The sequence below is a fragment of the Chelonia mydas genome, chromosome 7, assembly GCF_015237465.2.
Source record: "Chelonia mydas isolate rCheMyd1 chromosome 7, rCheMyd1.pri.v2, whole genome shotgun sequence".
NCBI lineage: Eukaryota > Metazoa > Chordata > Testudines > Cheloniidae > Chelonia > Chelonia mydas.
In genome coordinates this window covers 119,751,911-119,777,400 of record NC_057853.1, presented here as the reverse complement: position 1 = coordinate 119,777,400, position 25,490 = coordinate 119,751,911, and the positions used below count along the sequence as shown (strand labels likewise).

At 48.4% G+C, this 25,490-nt stretch overlaps 2 protein-coding genes across 3 annotated transcripts in view; one reads left to right on the top strand and one right to left on the bottom strand.

Moving 5' to 3' along the window:
• Positions 1–7,192, top strand: part of MFSD13A (major facilitator superfamily domain containing 13A) — a 34,821-nt gene extending 27,629 nt beyond the window's left edge. Inside the window, exon 10 of the transcript XR_006292415.1 lies at positions 7,179–7,192. The gene's annotated coding sequence lies outside the window, so the exon portion shown is untranslated. The remainder of the gene's footprint in view (positions 1–7,178) is intronic.
• On the bottom strand, positions 461–24,174 carry ACTR1A (actin related protein 1A). 2 transcript variants are annotated; one of them, XM_007066897.4, is made up of 11 exons: positions 23,992–24,174; positions 17,929–17,993; positions 17,129–17,204; positions 15,385–15,510; positions 14,304–14,428; positions 12,163–12,379; positions 9,465–9,557; positions 8,334–8,508; positions 6,559–6,620; positions 6,115–6,155; positions 461–5,308 (listed from the first exon to the last, which is right to left on the bottom strand). In XM_007066897.4, the coding sequence occupies exons 1-11, from the start codon at positions 24,037–24,039 to the stop codon at positions 5,206–5,208; spliced, it is 1,131 nt and encodes a 376-aa protein (XP_007066959.1). In that variant the 5' UTR covers positions 24,040–24,174; the 3' UTR covers positions 461–5,205. The 2 variants fall into 2 exon arrangements, with proteins under 2 accessions (XP_007066959.1, XP_037761841.1); XM_037905913.2 differs by lacking the exon at positions 23,992–24,174 and adding an exon at positions 22,421–22,439.
• Between the last annotated feature and the right edge of the window lie 1,316 nt (positions 24,175–25,490).

Sequence of the window (25,490 nt, the reverse complement as noted above, 5' to 3'; positions counted from 1 at the left end):
GGGGTCCCTTAGGTTGTTTGATAATCCTTGCTAACTATCATGCTGTGAAATGAAGTCTTAAATTTCCAACTGCGGACCCATTTGTTGGCTCTGACCGGAGTCTGCCCCCGTCCTTTCAGCCTATTCTTACATGTGGAGTAGCCTGCTGTGAACTGTTCCACCAGGCTGTTACCTTCTCCGGAGTTGGATTCCTCCTACATGCCCCACTTCTTCTAAATTACCCAGCTGCCTGGGGCGAGGGAGATTTTTTTTTTAAAAAATGTCTCAGTCACCCTCCTCCCCCTCAACTTGTCTGTTTGGTCCCTTTGTTCTACCCACTTTGAATGCTGTGGAGTGTAAGTGTACAGCCCACAACAATAACTTCTGAAATGACCACCAGTGTTTCAGGGGAAGAAATTGTCTCCAGAGCAATTGGTGTAAGAGCCCATCCAGCCCCCCTCTGCAGACAGAGAGATGCAGGTTTTCGTATATGAACAGCTTTATTTAGGTATGTTGGGTACCAGCAGGCACCACGGTTGGGAGAGGTGTGCGAGGAACAGCGTCAGGCTGATAGAACGAATGCTAGATTGCAGACAGCGCCTTTGGCTGGTGAGTGGGGCTTACAAACAGAACCCTGCCCAGAGCTGCTGCTCCTGCTAGCTCCAAGTCTGGATAAGGAATATGGGGTCAGGCAAGAGAAGAGGCAGCAAACTTGTGAGCTGTCCTATGCTGTTCTTAACACAGTGTCATTCCCTTCCATGCATCACCCCCTATCTGATGCTGTCCAACAATGTGAATACGAGTACAGCTTATTTTCCAGCGGAACAGGCTCTTTGTGTCAGCAGCTATTCCTCAGCAATGGCCTTTTACTTCAAACCACCATTACTTTGTTCTTAGAAGGAATGGGATAAGTAGGAAGCTAAACATCAGCCCAGTTTCCCACTAGTTATTTGCAGGGGAAATGAGTTCAGTAGCGGGGAGGGGAGGGAAAATGGGGGAGCCTTTGCAACACCAGCTGCAGTGGCTAAGCCTTGAGTAGTGTACTGCAAACAGACGATGCAACAGTGTAGCTGGCCTCTCTGCCTTGTCCAGGTGGGAAGCTGGCACTACAGAAGACCTGGCACTGCATGGAAGTATGTTCCCAAACTACCCTATCCTGAAGTGGACTGTTGCATCTCATTGCTTTCTACAACCACATCTGGCAGCTTTGGCTGAGGCCAGAGGTCCCTTCTGGTGCTTTGCAGCTTTAGTAGGTTAGTTCTAGGCCAGGGTGCAGCCTGCCTGGCTGAACCTGCTCCCACTTTAGAAAGCGAATGTGCTGCAAGTCATGCAAACAAATGGATGGGGGCCACGTAGAATTTGCCTGCACGCAAATTAAAGCCTGGTGTCTAATCCTCTCATTTCCCTTTTCTCTGCACTGCCAACTACTGAAGCTGTCATAAATGTGCAGCATTTTCTAGAAGCGGTGATCAAAACATGAGCAGCTAAGACCTGTGGGAATTATATAAGCCTATTTCTTCCTTGTGTGTCTGGAAAAGACAGTAATTTCTTAGGCTCATGTCTGATGATATAGCAAAGATTTTAAATTCAAGTTTAGCTCTCTAGGGAGGCAGCAGATTGGCAAGGGGGGGGCTCCATGGGTGGCACTAGCTGCTTACAGCTGCGGGGGACCTTCCTCCACCTCCTTGGCCTATTCCAAAGCAACTCTCTAAATCAGGATGTTAAATCAGATTTAGGGAGTGCACAGACCTTCAACAGCCGCTGGCCTCACAGCAGGCTCGTGAGCCACACTTGCAGGGGAAGGAGACTGTTACAGCTCAGAGGTGAATTAAGAACAAACTTTTATCTACCTGGTGCGGGCAGGCTACAGTGTGGAGTGCACAGAGGGGATACAGAAAGGGAATCAATAAGCAACTGACTTCCAAGGCTGTGAAAAGAGACTTGGCGATAGCGGGCACTGCAATTCTATCCTAGGTCACTTTTACCTTGGTGCAGGGGATGGACTTTATCAGCTGGCCTAGGAGAATGGGCCCTCCTTGCAGAGCTCTCTCTCTCGTGCTGTCTGCTTTAGGCTTCGGTGCTTTTATAACAAACTACAGCGTAGCTGCAGCCTACATGGCTGCTGCTGACAACATTCTATAGGCTACTGCCCACTGTCCCCCCGCTTCTCCTAAAGCGCCTGACCTCGAGGGAGACTTTCCATAGAAAATTCTCTGACTGCTGCCAGCCTCTAGGGCTTGTCTACACCGGCCATTAACAGCGCTGTGACTTTCTGCTGGGGAAAAAGCACCCCCCGAGCGCAGCAAGTTGCGTTGCTGGAAAGCACCAGGGTAGACCGTGCCCCAGCGCTGGGAGCAACACCTCTCGTGGAGGTGGGTCTTAGGGCCTCTCCCAGCGCTCTGCGGCGACTACGCAAGGCACGTTAAAATGCTGCCACAGCAACGCTTTAGCCTTGCCTGGGTAGACTAGCCCTTAATGTCACCAAAGTCTCCCTCCAAAATGCTCAATGGTGTTAATGAGGCAGTGTCAGGCTGCCTAGTAAGGCTTTATCAATTTACACCAGCGTTGAGATAGGAGGGCCCTGATCTTACCTTATTCAACACCCCAGCTGCATTAAGGTCTGGCTCAGGCATATTGGGCCTCTGTGCATTTTAAAAAGGTGGCATCTGCCCCGCTATACGAATGGCACTAGCCCCACTCTGGATGGAGACCGCACTGTTTTTGGTGCAGTATAACAAATGAAATTGGTGTAGCAGGAGCTACTGCCACGGAAAGGTCCTATCTTGCACCCCTCCCTCTCTCTCTTCTTTGTTCCTAAAGGGGTGTCAAATCTGCTCATGTTTTGCCCCAACTGGATTTTAAGACACTTGAATACACAAATACAACTGGGTGAGATTGCAGCAGCTTTCAACAGCATGGTACTGCCAGCCTCGCTCTTCTTAGTAGGGGTGGAAGGTGAGACTGACTCCCACTCACGTTCTTGCTAGCATAAACAGACACTGCCCTGACAAAAGCAGTGGGAGAGGCACCGGGATTGAGCCGGGAGCAGCCTCCTCCTGGAATTTATTCCTCGGCAGGCTAAGAAGAAAATTCTATCCCTCCCAGCACACAGTGTCGCTCCATTGCAGAGCTGGGGCGACCAGATTCTGTTCTGCACAGGCCCTACCAGCCAGAAGTTGTCCTGGAGCCTGTCAGTACCACCCCTGCAGCATGGTGTTAAGAGGCGAAGGGTAGCTTGTGAAGCAAAGGATGCAACAGCACGTGTGGGAATTACTGGTGTTTACAGCTTCCGTTTCAAGACACAAAGCAGGGATTTACCACAGGCATGTTACTTGAAAAACAAAACGCACTATCCAGCCGGTCTTCTAAAGGAGCAGGCGTTAACACTTTTTTCCCTTTAATGATAAGCACAAAGTCTGCATTTGCATCGTTGCATGTCTGATGGAGGCAGCTGGCTTTTACAGTGGAAATAAAGCTAACTGCATATTCTAAATCCAGGGATTGAATCTCCAACTATCCATGTAGTATCTAAAATAAAAACAGGTGGTTTAAAAAAAAAAAAAAAAAGTTTTGGATGGCTCCTCTCCCCCTCCATGCCCCTAGAGGTGCAAATCCGTGAGGAGGTAGGAAAAGCTCTGGGTTTCTCCACGATGCTTCTTTCCTACTTAAAATACCTTCCCCTCCTCCTACCCCAAGCTTGTTCTTTTCAAAGACCCAAACTTGGCTCTATGTAGAGATAAGGCTACTACCCTGACTCCACAACTCCCTTGAATTCTCCTCTAATACTTAAGTGGCTAAACCAGGCAAAATATTTGGTTCTCAGCAGCAACCTCATTTAAAAAACAAAACACTGAGAAGTAGAAAGCACTAGCTGCTCCCTCAGAACAGAACACACCCACCCAGAGCAGGTACGGGGCCTTCCATACGCTGTAGCGGTGTCATGCCGGAAGGGTTAGCCGCGCGTAACGCTACAGAGGCATGAAGAGCCGGTGCTCAGGCACCTGATGATGATGCCAACGTACCACCCGGTTCAGTGTCCTCTCACGTGGTGCGTTCCCAGAGAACGCTGACTCTCTAGCAGTAACCAAGAAGCATTGTGGGGTTGACTAGCTGGCTACTAAGCTAGGCATGTGTGCTGTAAACATTAGTGTTAGCATTAAACAATGGAAAATTCAGTTGAAGGGTCTTGGAAGGAGAGCAGCAGACTCACCCAGAGGGGCAGCCGCTGCCCCTGGAAACAGCAGCTCTGTTAGTAACGTAGATATTAAACATTTCAATAAATAAAATAATTCAAAAGTTACAATGTGCTTTTTTGCCCAAGGACGGATCAAATGGAAGAGGTTTTGTCTGGCTGAAAATGGATGGTTCCTTGACCCTGCTGTGGGAGAAAGGGGGAAAATGCAGCTTCCTCTCTTACAGAGAGAGGATACAGCCCTGTAAACCTCTCAAAGCGAACACACTAGTGCCTTTGTACCCATCCTGGGCACCTGCTTCACAAGGAGAAGGAACGTCAGTGAACAAGAGACTAAGATCATAACCGTCTAGTACAATCAGAGCGGAGGAGGGGTGGTTGTGACCTACACCATGCAATACAAACTAAGTCCTATCAGCAGTTGCTCCAGCTGTGCAGTTGTGGTCCATACCCATGGAGCAGGTTAAGAGTTTACACACATACACACACACACACGCAGACACACCAAAAACAAAACCAAAAAAAAGGGGAGGGGGTTGTAACTGCTCCCAATGTGTTTTTTCTGTATAAAAAAAAATAAAATAAAAATAAAAAAAATAAAAAAGAACTGGCCCGTGAGAGACACTCGCTGCTGAGCACCCACGAAGAGCTAAGCAGCCAGTGCTGTGGAGTGCCGTAGGGTAAGGACATGCCAGGGTTTGGAGTCTTAGGCTACGTGACTACAACCTGACTAGGTGACTTGCAGTGGTCAGATCCCTTCTGTCCAGCTGTTCCATTTCTAAGCGTGAGAGGTGGCCACAAGAGGAGTGAAGGTCAAAGGGGAATGGGTCATACCGGAGAAACGGGGCCTGGTTATTTTTCCTCCTACAGTTTAAAAAAAAAAAAAAAAAAAAAAGTAGTGATCTAATCCTTCTCCTCCTCTTTGCTCCGTGACATTCCAGGGCCATGTTTGCACACGCGCGCACACACACACACACACACAGCTCCTCACAGACACTCGGACTCAGAAAAGCGAGTTTCGGACGGGTCCCAGGCTAGAAGGTTTTTCGGTGGATGGCACGGGCTCCATCTTCTTCGTATTCCTTCTTTGAAACCCACATTTTCTTAAAAGTGTCCAACGAGGCCAGAATAGAGCCCCTGGGGGGAACAAGCGAGTGGGTTAGCACAGCGGGACAAGCCAATGGCTCCTAGTGTGGGTCTTGTTCCCCCGTGTGTTATCTGGACTGCGACAGCACCTCCAGGCTGCTGGCAGGGGCCAAAACCCCAGGGTGCTAACCGCTGTGCAGACACAGAGAGAGAGTTCCTGCCCCAAAGAGCTTACAAACCGAATCCCCGTTCGCTTCAGGCCCACACTGGTTATGCTGAGCTTTCAGCCACCATCATCCATGCTTTGTCCATGGGGGAGCTGAAACTGCACCAACAGCCAGCAAGTCGCAAAACACAGGCGTTGCCAGCAAAGTGGGTTTTCTTATTTCAACAGCACCTTAAATGGGCACGGTCAGATAGGAGCCTATGGTCCCGATTCCCCTCTCACTTACTGGTCTAAATCAGCAGTAACTCCACTGAAGTAACTGGTATCAATGAGAGGGGAATCCAGCCCCAGGCTCTACCATCCAAGGGCCTGCTCCCACTGACTGGGATGGCGCAGGATGAGGTGAGACTGGGAGGATTGCGGAGACCACAACAGGATAACATGGTTAGCAGTGTTTCCTTGGCAGAGGCTACACCTATGACTGTGCTGAGTCCAGCGCGGCTTTATGATGAACGGACCATGCCCAGGATGAGGGACAAGACCACAACCCTGCTCACAACAAACATGACCCAATATGGTCGGGGCTACCCTGGCTCTAACTGTAGTGCGGGCAGGGCCCAGGTGGGAGCTACACAGTTAAAGCCAGGCTCGGAGGCCAAAGTGCTTTATGGTGTCGCTCTGCAGTACGTACCCGATCCACGTGGAATATAATCTCTCCTGAGGAGCAGATATCTGAAAGGAGAGGCAGGGAACTCAGATTAACATTGTCCCCAGGATACAAACTGCTCCCCAGTTACCCCCCCCCCACCCCACAGTCACTCCCACCCATCAGACACGTGCATTGGACTGCTTTTGCCATCAAGCTGCATTGCCAGCGGATGACCATGGCCAGAGATGCTGGAGGTGGGCTGCATGCCAGCAGGACACCCCTCTCCACAGCCCAAATGTGTTCCAGTTGTAAGAGGAGCCACCACCAGGGTGCCTGGGCTGTTCCGGAAAAGCTGGAGTTGGTTTGAAGGGCAGGACAGCGGACACCTCAGCCTGGTGTCTCCAAGGGACTCAAGGCTGCTGAACCTCGCCGGTGCATGGCAGGGGAAAAGCAGGCCAGGAAGCCTCGAGAGGAGAGCGCCCCTACCCTTATTTTGACGTCCTTGGGTGCTAGTTTCTTCACTTCACTCAAGAGCCTGTCTCCAAAGCCTGCACAGAAAAGGAAACTTGCCTTTAGTCTGGGCCTCTGATCATGGCCCCCAACCAGTTATTGCAGATGCAGCAATGCTCTGCACAAAATACTGCGGGGAACGGCCCTTGAGCCCAAGCCTATAAAGTTCCTTCCCAGAGTCCTTGGCAGGCTTGGGGAGCCCACAGAGCATAACCGGAAAGAAGATCCTGATACGACGGATGTAGGGGCTTTGTATAATTTAGAGCGGTCCCACTCTGTATTTTTACAGCATCTAGTACACTGGGCCCTGACCTTGGTTGGTCCCTATGCACAAACCAAGATTAGTGCTAGTAATAACTGGATTCACCCTCCTAGCCAACCTACTCCCTCCAAAGGTCACCGTTCCTGGCCGGGATTGGTGGAATGGCTTTATCTGGGCAAGTGAGAAGACAAGCTGTCCCTGGGGAGAAAGGAGAAGTCTCAGAAGAGTTAGGTAGGCTTGACCTCCTGTTTCTATCTGGTTGAGTCTCCCAACCACAAAGCTCAGAAAAGGTTGCGTAGGCGCACCCTTCCCCCCTCAATTCCTGTCCCTCCAGTGCTACCAGATGGGGGTGGAGGACCAGGAAGCAGGTCCTGGAGAGTTTCATCCTCTTACCAGAGGCATGGACTCATGACATGGTGCAGAGCAGCCCTGCCACAAAGTGGAAGGAGTAAGCCCCATGAGCGTGTCTGATTCCCTCAGAGCAGAGAGTGGGAGAAAGGCGAGCCTGGCTGTCACTCATTTCATTGCAAAGCATGCTGGGAAGTGGAAGAAGTCTGTGGCCTTTATAACACAGACTCTGCTTCTGAGGGACTTTCAGGGAGGCTTGCACTGAGGAAGTGGTTGTGGGTGACCCCTGGAAAGCACAGATCAGGAGGGCCCAGGAGAGACTCATCTATATCAGTAGTGTTTGTACCTTGACTCCTGCTGGAGTGTCAGAAATCCCAAGAACTCTATTACAACTAGGAGCTAGTTGTTCCACTGGCATCATCTCAGAGTGTAACACACACCTTGGCTTTAAGAACAATCTCTCCCTCTACATCCTTCTCTTATCGCCCCCATTCTAAGGTGGGCAGGGACATCCAGTCGTGGATGTGGCTACAATCATTGCACACGCTCAGTTCATGCCTGGGGGGATTTCAACAGCCCTGCCACCAAAGCAGAGACCTAAGGGAACTTCAGGACATGCACCAGCTTTCTAGGGATTTAATAAAGAAAATGCCCTAAAACGGTGCAATGGAAGAGCAGAAAGAGCCTGGCTGTTCAGTGCTTTCTTAGGCAAAATGACGATGGGAGAAGGGGAAGGACAGGATAGCAAGGGGAGAGCATCAACGACACGTGTGCGAGCCGGATGCCAAAAGTCTCCCCTTCAGTCTACAGAAGCTTGAGAGGCAATTCCAAGCAGGGGAGGGATTATGTAGGGGGATGACGAGGAGTAACGGGAGGAGACTGGATGTCGGCAGAAGTTTTGGAGAAAGGAATAAAGTCTCAGGCTGTGGCGTCGTCTTCCCAGGGGAGTGTTGGCGTCTCCATTGCTAAGCTGGATAAAGCCTCACTCCTGCCCTGGCCCTTTGAGAGCAGCTGGAGGAGCTAATGGGGCTTTCCTAGGATTCCATGACCTCATCCCCCACCCCCAGTGGTGTCCGGGGCAATTCGGCTGGGTCAGGAGCCCTGGCTCAGGGCGTCGTGCCCCGTCGGAAGGCAAAGAGACCTTTGAAGAGCGTGGAGCCCCCGGAGAGCACAATGTTGGAGAAGAGCGTTCGCCTCAGGTCCATGTCCGATTTCTGAACAGCGAACACCAACACCTCGTGCAGCCCCTCGCACTCTTCTCCAATCAGGTCAGGCCGGAACAGTAACTCGGGGGCTCGGAAACGGGCAGGGCCGATCTGCAAACGACACGAGGGACCAGGTTAGCTTCCAGGGCGGCACAAGCAGGAGCGTGGCCTATGCCCGTATCACAGAGCCGCTTAACCCTTCAATGACAGAAACATCAGCGAGTTACAAAGAGTCTCTCTGACCTACCAGATGCTTGTGTGACATCATTAACATCCTGAGGACGAACACAAGGCTGATGGGCTGCTCCCTTTCACACCCAATAACCCATGTAGCTTCACAGATCCAAACATTTCACGAACATGAAGCAAGCTCCAACATGCCACTGAAGTACTAAGTAAATTATTACCCCCACTTTATAGGGGAGGGGAAGAGGGGAAACTGAGGAAGCAACTTGCTCCTCGCCCCAGAGTAAATGAGCAGCAGAGCTTGGAGCAGAACCCAGACCTCCTAATTCCAAGTCTGGTGCACTAGGGGAAAAAAAACCCATACTTCCTCCTGTCCTCATCCGGAAGGTTTCACCTTTAGGTTTTCCTTCTGTGCTGCTAGAGAAGATAAACCCCATCTACAGGTTGCTGCAGGATTTGCAGTACGCTGAGACCCATTCACCCTGTCCCTGATCCTGCATCAGAACCTGCTAGCGCAGACCCCTGCACTTGAGGTCTCCGTGTCACTGATTTAACAGCAAGCCGTGTGCCATTAGTCAGGAACAGCACGTGTTTCTGGATCACTGGGATTTCAATGAGTTACGGGTGTGCAGCGATCCTCAGGGGGAAGCTATATTTATCAGAAACCATTTATGAATTGGTTCAATCACTGTAGGTCTTTAGAAAGAAATCGATAAGGAACTATTCTAACCATTTACAAGAGAAATCCTGTCCCCACTGCAGCTACATTTTAGCAAGAGATTTCTATCAAGACCTCCCAGGCCCCTGCAGTGAGAGGGCCAGGACGTTCTACTAACACTGAGCTTCTTATGAAGAATAACTTAATATTTGTCCTTACGCACCTCAATAGTGCTTCCATCTGGCAGGTAGTACTGGGCTTTCTCGGTTTCTAACGTCTCGTCCTTCTGTGGGTTTATTGACAGGTAACAGGCACGCTGCAAAGGGAACACAGGCAGATGAGCAGGGCTCCTAACCAAATATTTTCCTCTGGGAAGAGAGCAATTTTTAGCAGAACCTTCTGTTGGGACAAACAAATATTTCAGATCAATCTGAACTGAAATGTTTGTTAGTCTACCCTGAGCCACTGAGGCACCTCATTCTGGTCCCCACTCTCTAGCTGCACTACATCTCCCATGGTGCACCGAAGACTCCTGGCAGCTTAGCCCCTATAGGGCTTCATGGGGAAACAAAAACATTAAGATATTTTCAAATAGAAATTTTGTGACCTTTTCGTTCTGCAAGAAGCTTTGCTATTTTGACTTGGTCCCTTTTTGGGACACACGTATCAGAGAGATGGAAATGCTTGCCAGGCAACTCCACAAGCTAGTTAGGAAGGAAACAGAGTGAAAGTCAAAATGCAAAGAATAAAAAACTAACGGGCTAAGCCCAGAAATCCACTGCTACTGTCCTTGCTGACCAGGCTGAAGCAAGTTAAAAATCCTTTTAAAAACAATTCTCTCTGAAATCCTCAGCACCTCAGTACCGCCAACCCCAGTCCTTCAAAAATCATGTCAGGCACCAAAAAAAATCATTATTGGTTTAAATATCACATGACAAATAATAAATTAGGGTTTCTTTTTTATTTTTCCTCCTGGTTTTAAGCCTTTAGGTCACACTCAGGTTTTCTCCACAACCAGGAGGGCTGCAAACTTTCATTTAAAAAAAAAAAAAAAAAGTTAAGTAGAGATTCTCGTATTTATTCCTTGTCTCCACAACCTGGGTCTTTAAGGAAATCAAACAGTAAAGCTTGTGATACAATCATGAGCTGGCAGCACTGCCTGCTGCCCTGGTGAAAACCAATAGCAGAAATCTCACTGCAACCCTTGGTATTTGTTGGAGAACGATGAATTCTGGCATCTCTTCGGTGAACCAGGAAATATTGGGGGGGGGGCAGTGTGGGGAGGGAAAGCAAATTTAAAGCTCTTGTATGTGCTAACTCTCCACTCCCCCAGCTTCGCTAGTGAGGAGGTTCAGCATACAAGTCTGGGCTCATCTCCATTTTTGTTCCGGAGCTCAGCTTTCAGAAGGGTAAGGTTCAGAAAGTCAACACTTTCCTGGGAGACGGTGAGCCCGAGAGCTAGAGCAGAGATTACAATACAGGCGGTTTCGCTGTTTATTTTCTAAGAGGCAAAGCACACCAAGGACTCTGGCCATTTGTACAAGTGTTTCCAAGGTGCAATATACCACCGATTTGGAAGCACGCATGTTTCTCACTTTTCCCCATCCTATCAAGCCTGGCATCTTGCAAGACATGGAAGCTACAGGATGTTTCCTAGTCACTTTTGAAGCGCTGAAGAGAATCTTCTATATTTCTCTCTAGCCAGGGAAACGCCAGCCCTTCCTCTCTTGTAATCAACACTCACAAAACAGAAACAACAACCACCTACAAGCCTCACACCTCCAGAGCTTTGTGCATTCGGCTGAAGTCACTCGGCTGCAGCAGTGACCACGTGTGGGTGCCACTCACTTAGCAATCGAAGCATTTGAATTTGACTCCCAAGCCACGAGCACATTTTCTATCTTCTCTCACTCTCTTGCTGGCAGGAGATCAGAGACTGTGACCAGGCACATGCATCATCAGTCTTAAACCAACTGGACAGCACAATTATGCGAAGGGATTAGGCAGTGTGGCAGCTATCCACCAGATGTCACTACTCAGCAGGGAGAGTCAGAAATTCAAGGGCTCTAATCACTACCGGACTGATCCTGCAGTCCGAATGCCTGTACGCATTTATGAGCATTTCTATGCTAGTCACTCCAGTAGCTCAGCCCCTAGAGAGGCAAAGCCCCCATTGCAATCAATCAGTGGGAACCCTGTGTGTGTACGAAACTGCTGGGCGAGATCCAAAGAGAGAAGCAAAGCTACTCCTAAGAATCAGCCACTCTTGTAGTTAAAATATTCATCTTCCTCTCCCCCCTGCCCCACCTCAGTTTTGTCCTCTTCTTTGGCAGAGATGAGCTGCCTTCCTCCGTGTTTCTAACACAACAGTAGCCAAGATGGCTCTGGTTTGTTTACTTCCCGGAGTGTGCATATTTGTGAGAGACTTTGCCGCAAATGATCACAAAATACTGTTTAAGTCGGGGCTCCTAAGAAGAGTGTCTCTAATCTGGGCACTGCATTTTAAATGTTATCGTTGTGAATAGTGGACTATGGAAGATTTCACACTTCTCATTCAGATCCGGCACGGATTTAACGCGTCCTTTTTCCTCAGAAGCTGACTTTAGTGCTAATGGAAGGTGCCACCCTGCCAGCCCTGGGACTGGAGTTCTGCATTTATCTGCACAACCGGTACAATACAGACACTGGCAATGCGAGCGTCCCCCAAGCTGACCGGCCTCCGTGTCTCCGCCCCGACATGAAGAGAGCCTCTGTCGGAACCAGAGGGGAGTTCTGGCTCAATGGCCTATTCAGTTTTTAGGGGCCCCGCTGCCAAGACTGCCATCAAGGAGCTGGCCATTAAGGATCTGCACCCCATTTCATAGACTCCTTGGCTCATCACTGCAGAAATCACCCTAGACCAATCACAGACAGCAGGGCACCTCTTTGATGGTTTTGACGATCTCGAACTCTGATGACGTGTGGAAGTCGTAGCCTTCTTTCCGGAGATAGAGGCGAAGGAAGCGGGATACATCGCGGCCAGCGATATCGATCCGCATAATGGAGTGAGGCATGGCAAACCCTTCGTAAATAGGAACCGCATGGGTAACGCCATCCCCGGAGTCCAGCACCACCCCTGTGGTTCTCCCTGTAGCGTACCTGCAACAAAGGAGGGAAAGATCGTATTTGAGTGACAGGCAGCAAATTTCGTAAGTGTCACTTGAACTTGTACCTGGCCCAAGGGATGCCATGTTTACACTACAGACAAATCATAAAGCAATGAGAGAGAATCAAGTAACTGCAGAATACTTCAGCTTACTTCTGAAATGGGTATTTCTACTTTTTTTTTTTTTTTTTTAAGTAAAGTTTTTTCAGTTCTGAGGAACTCTGTTTAATTTTGGCCTTGATGCAGGATTTGGGGTGATTGTTTTTAAATAACATTTTACAAAATGCACTATGGATCAAAATAAGTAGTTATAATCAATATATGTAAACGCTGGTAAAGTGAGAAAGTAAAATTGATCAGTCCAATTTCATAAGCAAAATGCAGAAAGTAAATGACCGGAATGAAGAATACTATATTAGAGTTAAAAAATGCATTTAACAATCTAGTGGGTTACTAATAAAAAAGGGAAGGATTTGAAAAGAAATAGGATTAATCCCAGGGTCACTAGCTGATCCATTTGAAACTGGACAGCGCACAAAATACAGCCATTTTATAAAGCCTCCGTTGGTTTAATATGGCTTGGTAAAGACCAAGACAGAAGTCCTTGCAGATGAACTCTGCAAATCCCTCTTTTAGCCAGCCAGTCACACACAGTTCCCTGCTCACGCCATCTCCCAAAATGCCATAGTCTAACACCGCCAAAGGGGCAGGAATCGTTATGTCGGCCAGCTCGGGTACCGCACGTTGCCTAGAGAGTACAGCTGGTACGCAGCACGAGCCCGGAGCTTTCCACAGCGGGCACAACATGGCTGCAATGCCAGGCCAGCGGGCGAGAGGTACTGCTTTGGATACACTAGCCTTTTCTCCACCATTGCCACCAACCGTTTACCTCTCCCAGTGGTAACAACCATGGGGCACTAATTTAGTCAAGGCACCAGCAGCCACCAGCATTTTAAAGACCACGAACCACTACTGCAGGCAGACCTAGAGGACATGGTGGTAAAATTACAAATGCCAACGAAATCCTTGCCCTTGTTTATAGCAGCACTCCCACAAGTGGAGCTGAACTGACCCCTACTGGGCGTGGCTGGGTCATTACACATATTCAGTCTATTTCCCCATGTTAAGTATCCTCACACTTTCTTGTCAACTGTCTAAAGGGGCCTTCTTGATTAGCACTACAAAAGTTTTTCTCTCCTGCTGATAATAGCCCATCTTAACTAAATAGCCTCTTACAGTTTGTATGGCAACTTCCACCTTCTCTGTATGTATATATATATCTTCTTACTATATGTTCCATTCTATGCATCTGATGAAGTGAGCTGTAGCTCACGAAAGCTTATGCTCAAATAAATTGGTTAGTCTCTACGGTGCCACAAGTCCTCCTGTTCTTCTTGCGGATACAGACTAACACGGCGGCTACTCTGACACCTGCTCAGCGTGGCGTTCTGCCCCCGCTAGCCATGGCTGGACCAAACTGAGGTTGACCCTGCTGCAGCCCTGGTTAACAGAGCTGGGTCTTCTAGCTCAGGCAGTACTGGCTTCTGCTTTACGATGCCCAGGTCCAAGCCCCACTGCTGATCTAGGGTGCAAAGTTGCAGGCTGTGGCTTTTACAGGGATTTGAGTGTGGTGGACCTTGTTACACTAGCAATGACTGGAGAGATTTTTTAAGAAAAGAGCCTACTAGCTGGTGTATTTCTCCGTCCTTACAGGAGGTGAACATCAGAATTACACATGGGACAAAGCTGCAAACATCAGAGCTTGACCCAAACGCCCCGGTGGTTTTGGGAAGGGCAAAACAGTCCCCATTTAAATAGTCATCCTCCAAAGGAACGGCTGGCTTTCAGGACAACCTCACTTGAGTCTTATTTCTGCCCTTCTGCTCAGGCTGTGCAGAGAAAGGGGAAGAAACTTACAGGCTGAGCACCGCTTGCATGGAGATAAAAAGTGCTGGCACGTTGAAGGTCTCAAAGAAAACCTCAGCAGCTCGCTCTCGGTTCTTACGTGGGTTCAGGGGAGCCTCCGTCAGGAGCACAGGATGCTGGTTTAATAGAGACAAACACAACTCAGCAGAGGGCTCTGAACCACTGCAGCTGGGAACGCTCTATCCCAGCTAGAGGTAGGAGTGGGGTTCTGTCTCCCCCGCAGGCTGCGAGTGTCCATAAGGATTGGGGGTGGGGGGCGTGATTGGAAACGTGTTCCAGAATAACTCTGTTTATTCATACACTTTAGGCACCGCAGGGATATAAATAGCAACGTGGGATGAAGTTAAGGAATGAGGGAACACTGCCAACCAGTGAGATCTCAGAGGCTGTGGAATAATCTCCCACTGGAAGGGCTGGAGAATCCTCAGGACTTGGGCCATTTCAAGCTAAGTTAGACAGAGCCCTGGGGAACAGACTATAGGGGACTATCTTGCTGTGACCAAATGGATCTTTTCCCATCTGTCCACTCAGAAGTCACATCATTAAGTTTCCAGCAGGGCTGCCTTTAAAACACAGGCCCTGACTAGGGGCTGCAGGCTTCAGTTCATCACCATGCTGCAGAAACGCTTCTAAGCCACTTCCAGAGCCATTTCGCAGGACATCTCGCAGAGGCTGCCCTATTTTATTTCTCTCTCTCTCCAGGTTGAGTGCACAGGGTTTACTCCTCCTTCCTTTCAAACAATCTCATTAGTAAACATTTGGTGAGCGGATAAAGCAGAACAGGAACGATTAGGAGCACCCGGCCTAGCTCAGAAATAATGGAATACTGCATTGGGGAGAATGTGAGTGCGGGGCCTGAATGCTGGATCATCAGTAAAGCTACAGTATCAGATTAGCCACAAGGTCATTCTGCTTGCATACTTCTTGGCTGAGGTCTAATGTGAAGCAATAATTTTGATTAATGAACAGGTACATTCAGAGCTTCTGCAGGGAAAAGCAAAGGAAAGGTGCCAGATCTACCTCATAGCTGACACACTTAGCAACAAAGCCCTGGGCCTGTGTGGAATCTCACCTCTTCTGAGAAAGTCTGCAGCTGGTCTTTCGAATACACATACTGCCAGATGCGCTCCATGTCATTCCAGTCCTTCACTATGCCATGTTCCATGGGATATCTGATCGAGAGCAGACCTCTGTGCTCCTAGCCACATAGAAAAGACAACATAACATGCCTTTCAGCGAGATTTCCAAACATATTCCTCACTGCCCATTTCTAGTGACACTGCTCCTCTTACAGATGCATCTGCTTGCTGTAAGTTCCAAGGAAAAACACTGAATGTTTGTATTTAATTAAAAAGGATAGGAGGAATTTTAAAAGGCCAGGACTGTCAATTAACGACAAACTCCTTTTGCACAGTATTCCCAGGTTATAAATAAGGTCTTTTTATACTGACAGCACATTCAGATCCTGTATTTATACAGCACCTTCCATCCCTACAGTCTTCATAAACTGATATACAAATATCCATAACTGGTACGTTGGCTTCTCTAGTTTATGCATGACGGGAAGCTCTAATGGGGGTGTGCACTGACCTTTTAGGAGAGTCTATAGGCCAAGTTCAGCCACAGATAGGATTGTTAAGGGGGCTGTAGTCTGGAGGGATTCATGGGACCATGTGCTGGGCAAGACAGGACTATATATGGCAATCTTCTTGCTCAGGTTATGGAAACCAGAAGCAAAGCAAGATCTGGTATTTAAGGCTCTCGACCATGAGAGATGGGGATGCAGCGCAAGAAGGAACTGTGAGCTGGCTAGAGAAAGGCCAGAAATAGGAGGACCCAGAGAAGAGTGAAGTGAGTGATGGAGGAGACTATGAACTAGCTTCCTGTTTCTGGGGCCTGCAACAGGGGTGTCCAGGCAGGGTAGAATGAAATTCACCTCCACTCTGTGCATCAACAGGGCCAGTTGCTGGAGGAAAGGACGGCTATTGGCACTGATCAGCCCTGCATCAACAGGGGGTGAAGTTGGATGTGTGAAGGATGGAAGCGTTCAGCCCAAGGAAGACTCTCTTGCTGTGGCCAGAGGGTCAAAGAACTTATAAAAAAAAAATCAACCGGCCTACAACAAGAGAGAGACTGCAGCTCAGAGGGGGAGGCTGAAACACAGATCTGGAGCGGAAACTGAGGCACAACTATACCCAGTGACAGAGAGATAGGAACCTGTTACAGAATCCCATCTCGCCCCACTAAAATGCAGCCACCTCTGGGGAGAAGAACGGCAGTTGTTTAACACCCCACAGCACCACCACACAGCAGTCAATGTATGTTGTATCCAATTCAAAACTGCAGGGGAGATTAGGGAGGGAGGATGTAATTGTCCAATTGGAATCAAGCCAGGACACTGGGGGGTGGAAATCCCACTCTAGGAAAGGGCTATGGACTCCATAACAATCATATCTGATCAGGACATTAGTTTTATGTCCCTTTTGACAGGGATGTTGTCTAAAAGAAACACTACCCTTCTACAGGCGCAGAGAACAGGGACAGCAGAGAAAGAGTCGGCAGTTTCTGAGCTAATATAAAACGTGTTTAGCTGAAACAACTAACACTACCACCCAGGGGAAGGGCACGAACATCAGCTTGCTGCAGGCAGCACCCTGGACTGGAAAGTCTAGGCTACTCCCCTTCGCAGCTCTTCCACTTTCAGTGGTAACATTGCCCTCCACTAGTACTGCAACTCTTCTCAGCTGGGAACTATGACATCCCCACGGAGCCGACACCCAGACACATGGGGATCCCTGATAAACAGGCACTCTTACCTCTGCTTTTGGCCCAATGAAAATGTCCCCTTCTAAAGCACCAGCCATGACACGAACGTGCTTTGGTCTGCCCACACTACAACGGAGGTTACAAGTATTAGTGAGTCTCACGCAAGACAGTATACATACCTGAGCATTAACTAGTCAGTGCTTCTCTGTTCCCTGAGAAGCTATTGCTAGCAATGGTGCGAGGGACTCCTTCACCTGGGTGAGCACACGTGCACCCCTGGGAAAGAGTGAGTCTGGTGAGCTGACAGCTGTCAGTGGTGCCCAGGCATCCGGATCCTGGAGTCCTTTCTCAGCTAAAGCTCCCATTGACATCCACGGCCATTTTACAGGAGTAAAGATGATAGAACTGGACTCAGAATAAATATGTAAAAGGTATTTTTTTTACCCATCCTGCTTTTGTTTTCTCAGTTTTCCAGAGTACCTCAGTTGTCTAAGAGCAGGGTGACCATTGTACTGGGGTTAAATTAATTCCACCTTTGGTCTCTCTATAGTTCTACAACCAGTGACCGGAAGCCCACGGGACTTGACTAAAGCGATACATAATTATCCTTTGCACGTTTTTTAGCAACTTCAGGCGATCTCAGAGCATTTAACATTACTGAACTCCGCTCCAGGACACCTCTGGAAGGTGAGTATTATCCCAGTGACAGAGCCAGAGATAAAACCTACTTCTTCAGATCCCCAAAACCTGCTTAAACAACAAGACCATTCCTCCCTTCTATGTAGACTGCAAAGGGTCTGGGATATTCAGAGCAACTAAAAAACCCCACCAGAGTTACTAGGGTACTTACTAGTTTGGAAAACAGTACTTCGGTATCTGGTCACCTGCAAAACCTGCTTTGATCACACCCGAGCCCTGTGGGAGGAACAGAGAAGTGTGTGAAAAACAAATAAATAATATTGAATAATTCTGCATGTCAGTCACATGGCACTTGTGCTCACAACAATTTAAAAACAAGTAGCATGTTAAATGGAGCACGAACAGCCCCCACTTCGACCCCGCATGAAGAAAGCCCCCCGCACGAAGAAAGCCCCCCGCACGGACGATCGAAAACCAGACAAGCTCTTCCTCAAGAAGATGTGCTTTGCAGTGTGCTCAGGTGGGAGTATTTTCCACCCTCCACTGACAACACCTTGCTGTGCAGGCCTGGAGTGTGAAGGCTGAGTAACATCCTCAAAAAGTATCAGCTCCTCTCAGCCATCACACGGGTGCACACAGCAGTCCCACAACGTGGAGTCTGCTTCATACAGCAGATTATTTTAGACCCGAACATTGTCACCTGTTTAGCATCAGAAGTATGCTGTGGGCTCAACAGACACAGAAAAAGAGGCCTCCACTCCAACAGGCTGCCGGTCTAATCTGACCAATATACAGGTGGCGGAGAGGGCAACACAAAGCAAATAATTCAATGGCAGAGTTTAGCAAAACCATGCCAGTTTCGTGTCTTAGAAGGGCAGGAGGAGGGTTCACAGGCCTTCCTCCAGATCCCATCTTCAGGCACGGGTCTTTAGAAAAGGATGGAGGCGTGGCTGACTGAGCCAGGGAGGAGTATTAAGGGGAGAACCACATGGAAAACAGACTGGAGTTGAGGCTGGGAGAAGAAGCTAAGGGGGTGTGCCCTTTGGGGCAGGGACAGACTTTTAGTTCTGTGGCTATACAGCATTTAGCACAGTGGGGTCCTGGGCCATGACTGGGGCCAACAATAATAGGTGCGCAGCCTCGGCAGAGCTACGGGGACAAGTAGGGAGCAAAAGGAAACAAGAGCAGAGAGCAATATGGGAGCTAAATTGCACAGGGCTTTGGATGCAATAAGGAGCTTGGATCGGATTCAAGAGGAAGCCAGTGAGAAGAGGCTGGATACAACAAGGACGGGAGATTTTTTTTTGAGAGAGAGAGAGAGAGAGAGAGGCAGGAAGGCACTATTCAAAGCAGCAAAACCCCACAGGAGCAGCATGTAGAGTAGTTAAAAATTGAGCACTTTGAATCTTTGGTAACAATTGGGCTGGGCAGCTGACCTCCTGGAGCTGCAGAAATCTCTCAGACCAAACAGCAAATCCTCATGGATATTTTCAGGATACATCCTGGGAATGTGGCTGCCTACCACAATCACTGCAGATCCTCTCCCCTCCTCCGCTTCCTCTTTCCCTTTCTATAGGAGCGCCATCTTGAAACAAAGAGTGATCTCAGGGAAACTCCCCGGTTTTTAGTATAAACAACAGACTCTCACATGCTCTCTCTGGAGATAATCAAGGTTTACTCACTCAGGACACTGAAAACGAGCGCCTTCGTGGAAAGGCATGCAATTAAAAGATGAGAGTGGAGTGAGGCATGTGATGCATGCTGAAGCCAATCGATTCTAATAATGGGGTTCTCTATTCACCTTCAGTGACTCCACAGCATGGTTTCTTGGTTTACAGGTCAAGAGGATTGTTCTACCTGCCACACAGGATCCCAGACAACCAATGGTGCTCTTCACCCACAGATCTCACAGCACCCCCAAAAGGCGGGTTAGTATCTCTGTCGTCACGTTACAGACAGGAAGGCCGACAAACTGATTCGCCCCAATACACTCAGCCAATCAGTGGCAGACTAGGATTAATACTCAGGTCTTGCCTCCCAGGCCAGTGCCCTACCCCCCGACCCATGCTGGAGCACTGTGAGTCATCCCCATCCTGTCATCAGAGCACAGTTAAGACGTTCTGTGTGACCCAGAGTAGACTCCTGCTTGGTGGCCCATAACTTTCTCGGATGGCTGCACTAACCTATTCACAGACGGAAATGATCTGTGAAATAAGAGATGGGGTCAGCTTGACGTGGACTCTTTTCTGACCACCCGTTTTAGAGCAAAGCCATTATTCTAGTCTACAAAACACAGTCTTGAGTTTCCTAGGCAATAGCTTTAATATATGCTTGGCAATACACAATTTCATTCTTTGATATTCACCGTAGCAAAGAGCAGAATAAATAAATACAGTAAGGCAACCTCCTCCAAAGACAGTTCTTATTTAATATTTGAGTCTAGATAATAATTCAATATACTGCCAGCATGCCTGGCTCCAGGGAAGCAGCTGCAGGAGAACAAAGATGCTCCTATTTAATACTGAGAGGTTCCCAGCAAGGGATGCATTTTTAACTTACTTATTAAAGTTCAAAATCAGTTGAGATTATTTGTCCCTCAAAAACATAAATTGGACTTCAGTGGAACACACGAGCCTGCAGGACTTGGCCCAAATGCAGTAATACCAGGCACTAATCCAATCGCAATTGTTAGCCACCTCTCTATTATGAGAGTTGACAATGCTTTCCAGTCTATTTAGTTTCCCTGTAAAACGCTTTAATCTTTCTAAACAAAGGTACACTTGTGTGCACTAGGTAGGTGGATCGATTTAATCTTTGCTCACTGTCCCAACAGATCCACACAGAAAAGAATTTAAGTGGTTAAAGGGACATTGCCAGGTCAAGAATCATGGTTTTAAAATAGGTTTCAGAGTAACAGCCGTATTAGTCTGTATTCGCAAAAAGAAAAGGAGGACTTGTGGCACCTTAGAGACTAACCAATTTATTTGAGCATAAGCTTTCATGAGCTACAGCTCACTTCATCGGATGCATCATTTATCATTTATTTTAAAATAAATATTTTGGGAAGTTATGTTGCCCTGGAATGAAGTTCATTTCAAGGAATGTGGTGGAAGCAATTTTAAGTACAGCAAAAACATATGACCTCCCCCCCGGCTACAACAACACTGCACACCAAAAGCACATTAAAATGTATTAAAACAGATTTAAAAAGATCTATCAAGCTTTCTTTATCAGTTATCCTGATTGGTTTTGCATTTTACATATGGGAAAAAAAACCCTAAAGATTGTTTTAAAGTCAGTGAAAATATATTTTGTTTACAATACCTAAACTTCGGGAGCACAAGCACACCCCTTTCATCAGCTTTGTAGTGGACTACAAAACTAATTCACTAACCCTGAATGGGTTTACAATCCAAATAAACATGGAATTCACCGACAGATGAAATCTGCTCTGTTCTCACTCTCTATGGAAATAACACATTCCATCACTTTCACTTCCATTTGGGTAGATATTCTTTTGCTAACATCAAGAGCATAAAAAAGAAATTCAGTCAAAGAAACAATATCCAGTAGTGCGGTATCAGCTGTGGAAAACAACAACATTCAGATTACAAAGACACACTTGATTCTCCTCTCTCAGGTCAGGCCTCATGCAAGTAGGGACGACTACACAGAGGTCAGTGGAGTTGCCCTTGCCGAGGCCAGTGCTGAATCTGGCCCTTCACCTCGACTGGTTTCATTTATGTTCACCAAGGCCACCCATCCACGGATTTTGGTGAGGCTCCATGGGGGTGCAGCAATCTGCCCACATGGCACTCATCGCAGAATGGGGATTCAAGTAATTTACAAATTACTTATGGGAAAAGGAGGGGTGTTAAGCCAGTATTGTGCAGCAACCCCAACCTCCAGCTTTGTACAACAGAAGCCCGGTGCTGTAAACATGAGTTTTCAGCTGGCAATAAACAACAAGAATAGGTAAGAGTAGCTATTACTAGTGGTAACAGCAGGACTGGAATCCGGACTCTCTGGATCCGTTCTTGAGTCTCACTGCCTCATTTTACATGCCTAAAACAGGGATAATACCCAACTTTGTAAAGCCCTTTGAGACTCTCTGATGAAAGGCACTACAAAGAAGTGCAGAACAGTAGTATATTGTCTGCACTGTTTCCACTTTCTCTCTCCTAGCACTTTCCTCTATCACTCACAGACAGCTCCAAAATTGCAATGTCACTGTAAGATCCTGATATGGGAGCCTTGCCAGTGAAAAATGCTGATCTCACAACATAAATTGCTCAATTATTTCTCTCACATATACCGGGAAAAATCTCAATTTAACTAGTCAGGGACAAAGTGAAACCAGATATGCTAATATGCCTCTTTATACCTTGCTCGACCCCAAGCAGTGTCTGCAGATTATTAGCGCTAAGTTCTAATAACATTTCCTTTGCATTTCTCCCATGGTTTTCATCCTAGGAGATCACAAGCCTTTTGCCAAGGTGGGTAAGCACCACTATTCCCATTTTACTGATAAAAAAACTAAAGCACCGAGAGGTTAAGCAGCCTGCCCAAGGTCACCCAGAGTTAGTGGGAGAATAGGGAGAAGGGAACCAAACTGTCTGGATCAGGTTTCAAAGTTTGAAGTGTTAAGATATGGTATTCCAGTTCAGGAAAATCTCTCTACAAGGAAAAGAAGCCAGGCCTACCACGTCAAACCCTTGGTCTAACTTCTAGACAGCATTTCTCCTCGATCCTAAAGAGAAGGATCAACTGTGGGTGTAAAAGCCAGCAATACAAACGATGGCAGGAGCCACAGGAAATTTGAGATGTCTCCCTAAGAGTGAAACAAGAGTCATGCCTTCCATTCGGACACATACAAGTCACAACACTGAAATATATTTGGAATTAGTTACTGGGAAAGGCACATTGGTATGAACGAGTTCAAGACATGGGTGGATTTCCAGGTGGCAATTGGGATGGACAGTGAAAATGCAGTAAGAGGGAATTAGGAATCACCCAATATAAGGGCAGATATGCTAGGATGTCCAAGTGTGATCCTAAAAGGGCTAAAGTTGCAAGGTACAAGAAAACAGGGAGTGTGTTCAAAGCTGCAAGGCAAGCAAGCCCATTTATTATTCCTGAATCCTTTTGTTAAAGGTGATGGAGAACAATGAAAGCCCAGGCAGGATCCCCTCATTTGACAAGTGAACAGTAAAATTTGTTTGGAATATTGGCATCAAGGGGCTGAAGGGAGGAGACCGAGTGCGTGACCCATTGTAACAAATCAGGTTGCCTCTAAACCATCCCCCTCCTCCTCTCAACCTTTACTGAATAGTCCTTGTTGTTGGGAGGCCCCGCGGATCAGAGCTAATGAAATTGCTGTCTGCATGGGGCTCTGAAGTACTTCACTAAGGCATGTAGCCGACCTCATCTAGAATACCCAGGTGTCTCCCACAGAAATTAAAGTTCTGGCTTGAATCAACGAGAAGGGCCACGTGCTAGAACCCGTCATCTCTGCAGGCCATGCCCCGACTGTTAAATTCAAGGCAGTGCAGCGTATTATGGGAACAGTCAGGTCATCCCCATGAGCCGCACTTCTCACTGGTCTGGGGATGGAGCAGTGCACTCTGGGAGCTGTTATCCCCAGGAAGAGGGCATACCCTCTGATCTCAAGATGGAGCAGTGCATGCTGGGGGCTGTGTCTGAGAGGCTCCACCTCCTGCTGTGCATGCTGGGTGCCTGGTCAGGGCAGAGCCTTCACCCCAAACCTGCCCAGACTAGCCACAGATGTCCTGGCAGGGCAATGGACCATGGAACCTGATGGGACCCCAGCCTATACCTATGACAGACAGCCACGGTAGCCAATCACTGCAGGTACATTCCTCAGGGGCGGGGCTCGTCAGGTTTAGCAAAGGGACAGGGCATCCCATGCGAGTGACAGCCGAGAGAGCCAATCAGGCCATCAAAACACTCCCGTGCCCGGGCACCACCGCGGAGGTGAGACCAGTCGAACCAGCAGGTTCGGATGATCCGTCCTCGGTGATTGACAGGCGCGGGAGCCAATGAAAAACCGGGAAGGAGGGCGTGTACTGAGTTCGGTTGACCCGTCACTGCGTCTGGGAGGGCCCGAAATCAGGACGGGGCGGGGCTGAGGGGACTCGCCCGGGGAAGGGGAGCGGCAGGGCGGGACCCCGGTGACAAAGGGATCGTGCTGGCCGTGTCTTTCCCGCCCCCCCCTTCCCTGGTGCCGGCCTGAGGGGTCCGGGCCCGGACTCACGTTATCTATCACCACGGGCTGGTTCGCGATCACATCGTAGGACTCCATGGCGGGGACTCGCCGCAGCCGCCAGCCAGGGAGCGACAGCCCGGGCTGCGGGGCGCATGCGCGGAGAGGGAGCGCAGGGCAGCTTGGGCGCTGTGCGCTTTATGAGCGCTGCATGCTGGGAACTGTAGTCTGTATGGGAGGGGAGGCCCAGGGCTTCTTGGGAATTGTAGTCTGTGGGCGGGTTCTGGCGTGGGGGGCGGGGTCTGTTTTGCCAGACACAGGTTGTAGTGTAGACAGGGCCTTATGTTCACCCGGATAAGTGACCAGAGAGACTTAGGCCTCGTCTACACTACCCCTTATGTAGGCAAAACTAAGAGCTTCTCCCACCGACACAGTGCTGTCCACACCGGTGCTTTTGGCGATGAAATTTTGCCAGTCGGGGTGTGTTTTCTTCACACCCTGATGACAAAAGTTTTGCCAAGAAAAGTGCCAGTGTAGACATAGCCTTAGTCAGGGCTTGATAGGATCATCTTCTAATCTCTAAGCAACTGTTTTTATTTGCTAATAATTACAGCGGTTGATTAATGGCAGTTAACTCACATGATTAACTCAAAAAAATTAACTGCTTGGAGAGCAGCAGTTGCAGGCCAGAAGCCCAGCTCTGAAGGCAGAGCCACCTCCAGCAGCAGTGCAGAAGTAAGGATGGCCTGGTCTGGTATTGCCACCCTTACTTCTGCACTGCTGCTGACAGGGCGCTGTCTTCAGAGCTGGGCGGCCGAAAAGTGATGGCTGTTGGCCCGGCACCCAGCTCTGAAGGCAGTGCAGAAGGGTGGCAACACTGCAACTCCCCCTAAAATAACCTGGTGACCCTCCTCATCCCCCGCAACTCCCTTTTGGGTCAGGACCCCAGTTTTGGAAACCCTGGTCTCCCCTGTGAAATCTGTGTTGTGTAGGGTAAAAGCACACAAAAGACCAGATTTCAGAGTCCGTGACGCGTTTTTCATGGCCACGAATTTGGTAGGGCCCTACTTTTGGGACCATTCACAGTGTATAAACTTAAGCACATGCACAAGACTTTGCAGGATCGGGGCCCTGGTTCCAATTTCTAGTGTAGACCGGTCCTTCACTGTGTGTTGTATGCAGGCAAAAGTCTTGGTTAGACTGTCGATAAATCATGGTTTAAAATGTGTCTGATTTAATTATACAAAGGAAAAAGAGGAGCAATGTAATTAAAGGTGGGAAATTCTAAAACAACAAAAACCATAAAGGTTGCTAAGTGACAATAAGATTCCTGGGTTCCGTTCCCAATCTTGAACACCTACAACCTGTTTGTATTTGCTCGGCATAAGAGTGAGACATGGGAGAAGTTGGGGGTGCAGGCAGGGGTTTAAGAAAAAATCCTCTGCTGCCGAGGCTGCTGGTGTTCTAATACTATCCACCCTGACTGAGCTGTTCTTAGAATCACAGAAGATCAGGGTTGGAAAGGACCTCAGGTGGTCATCTAGTCCCAC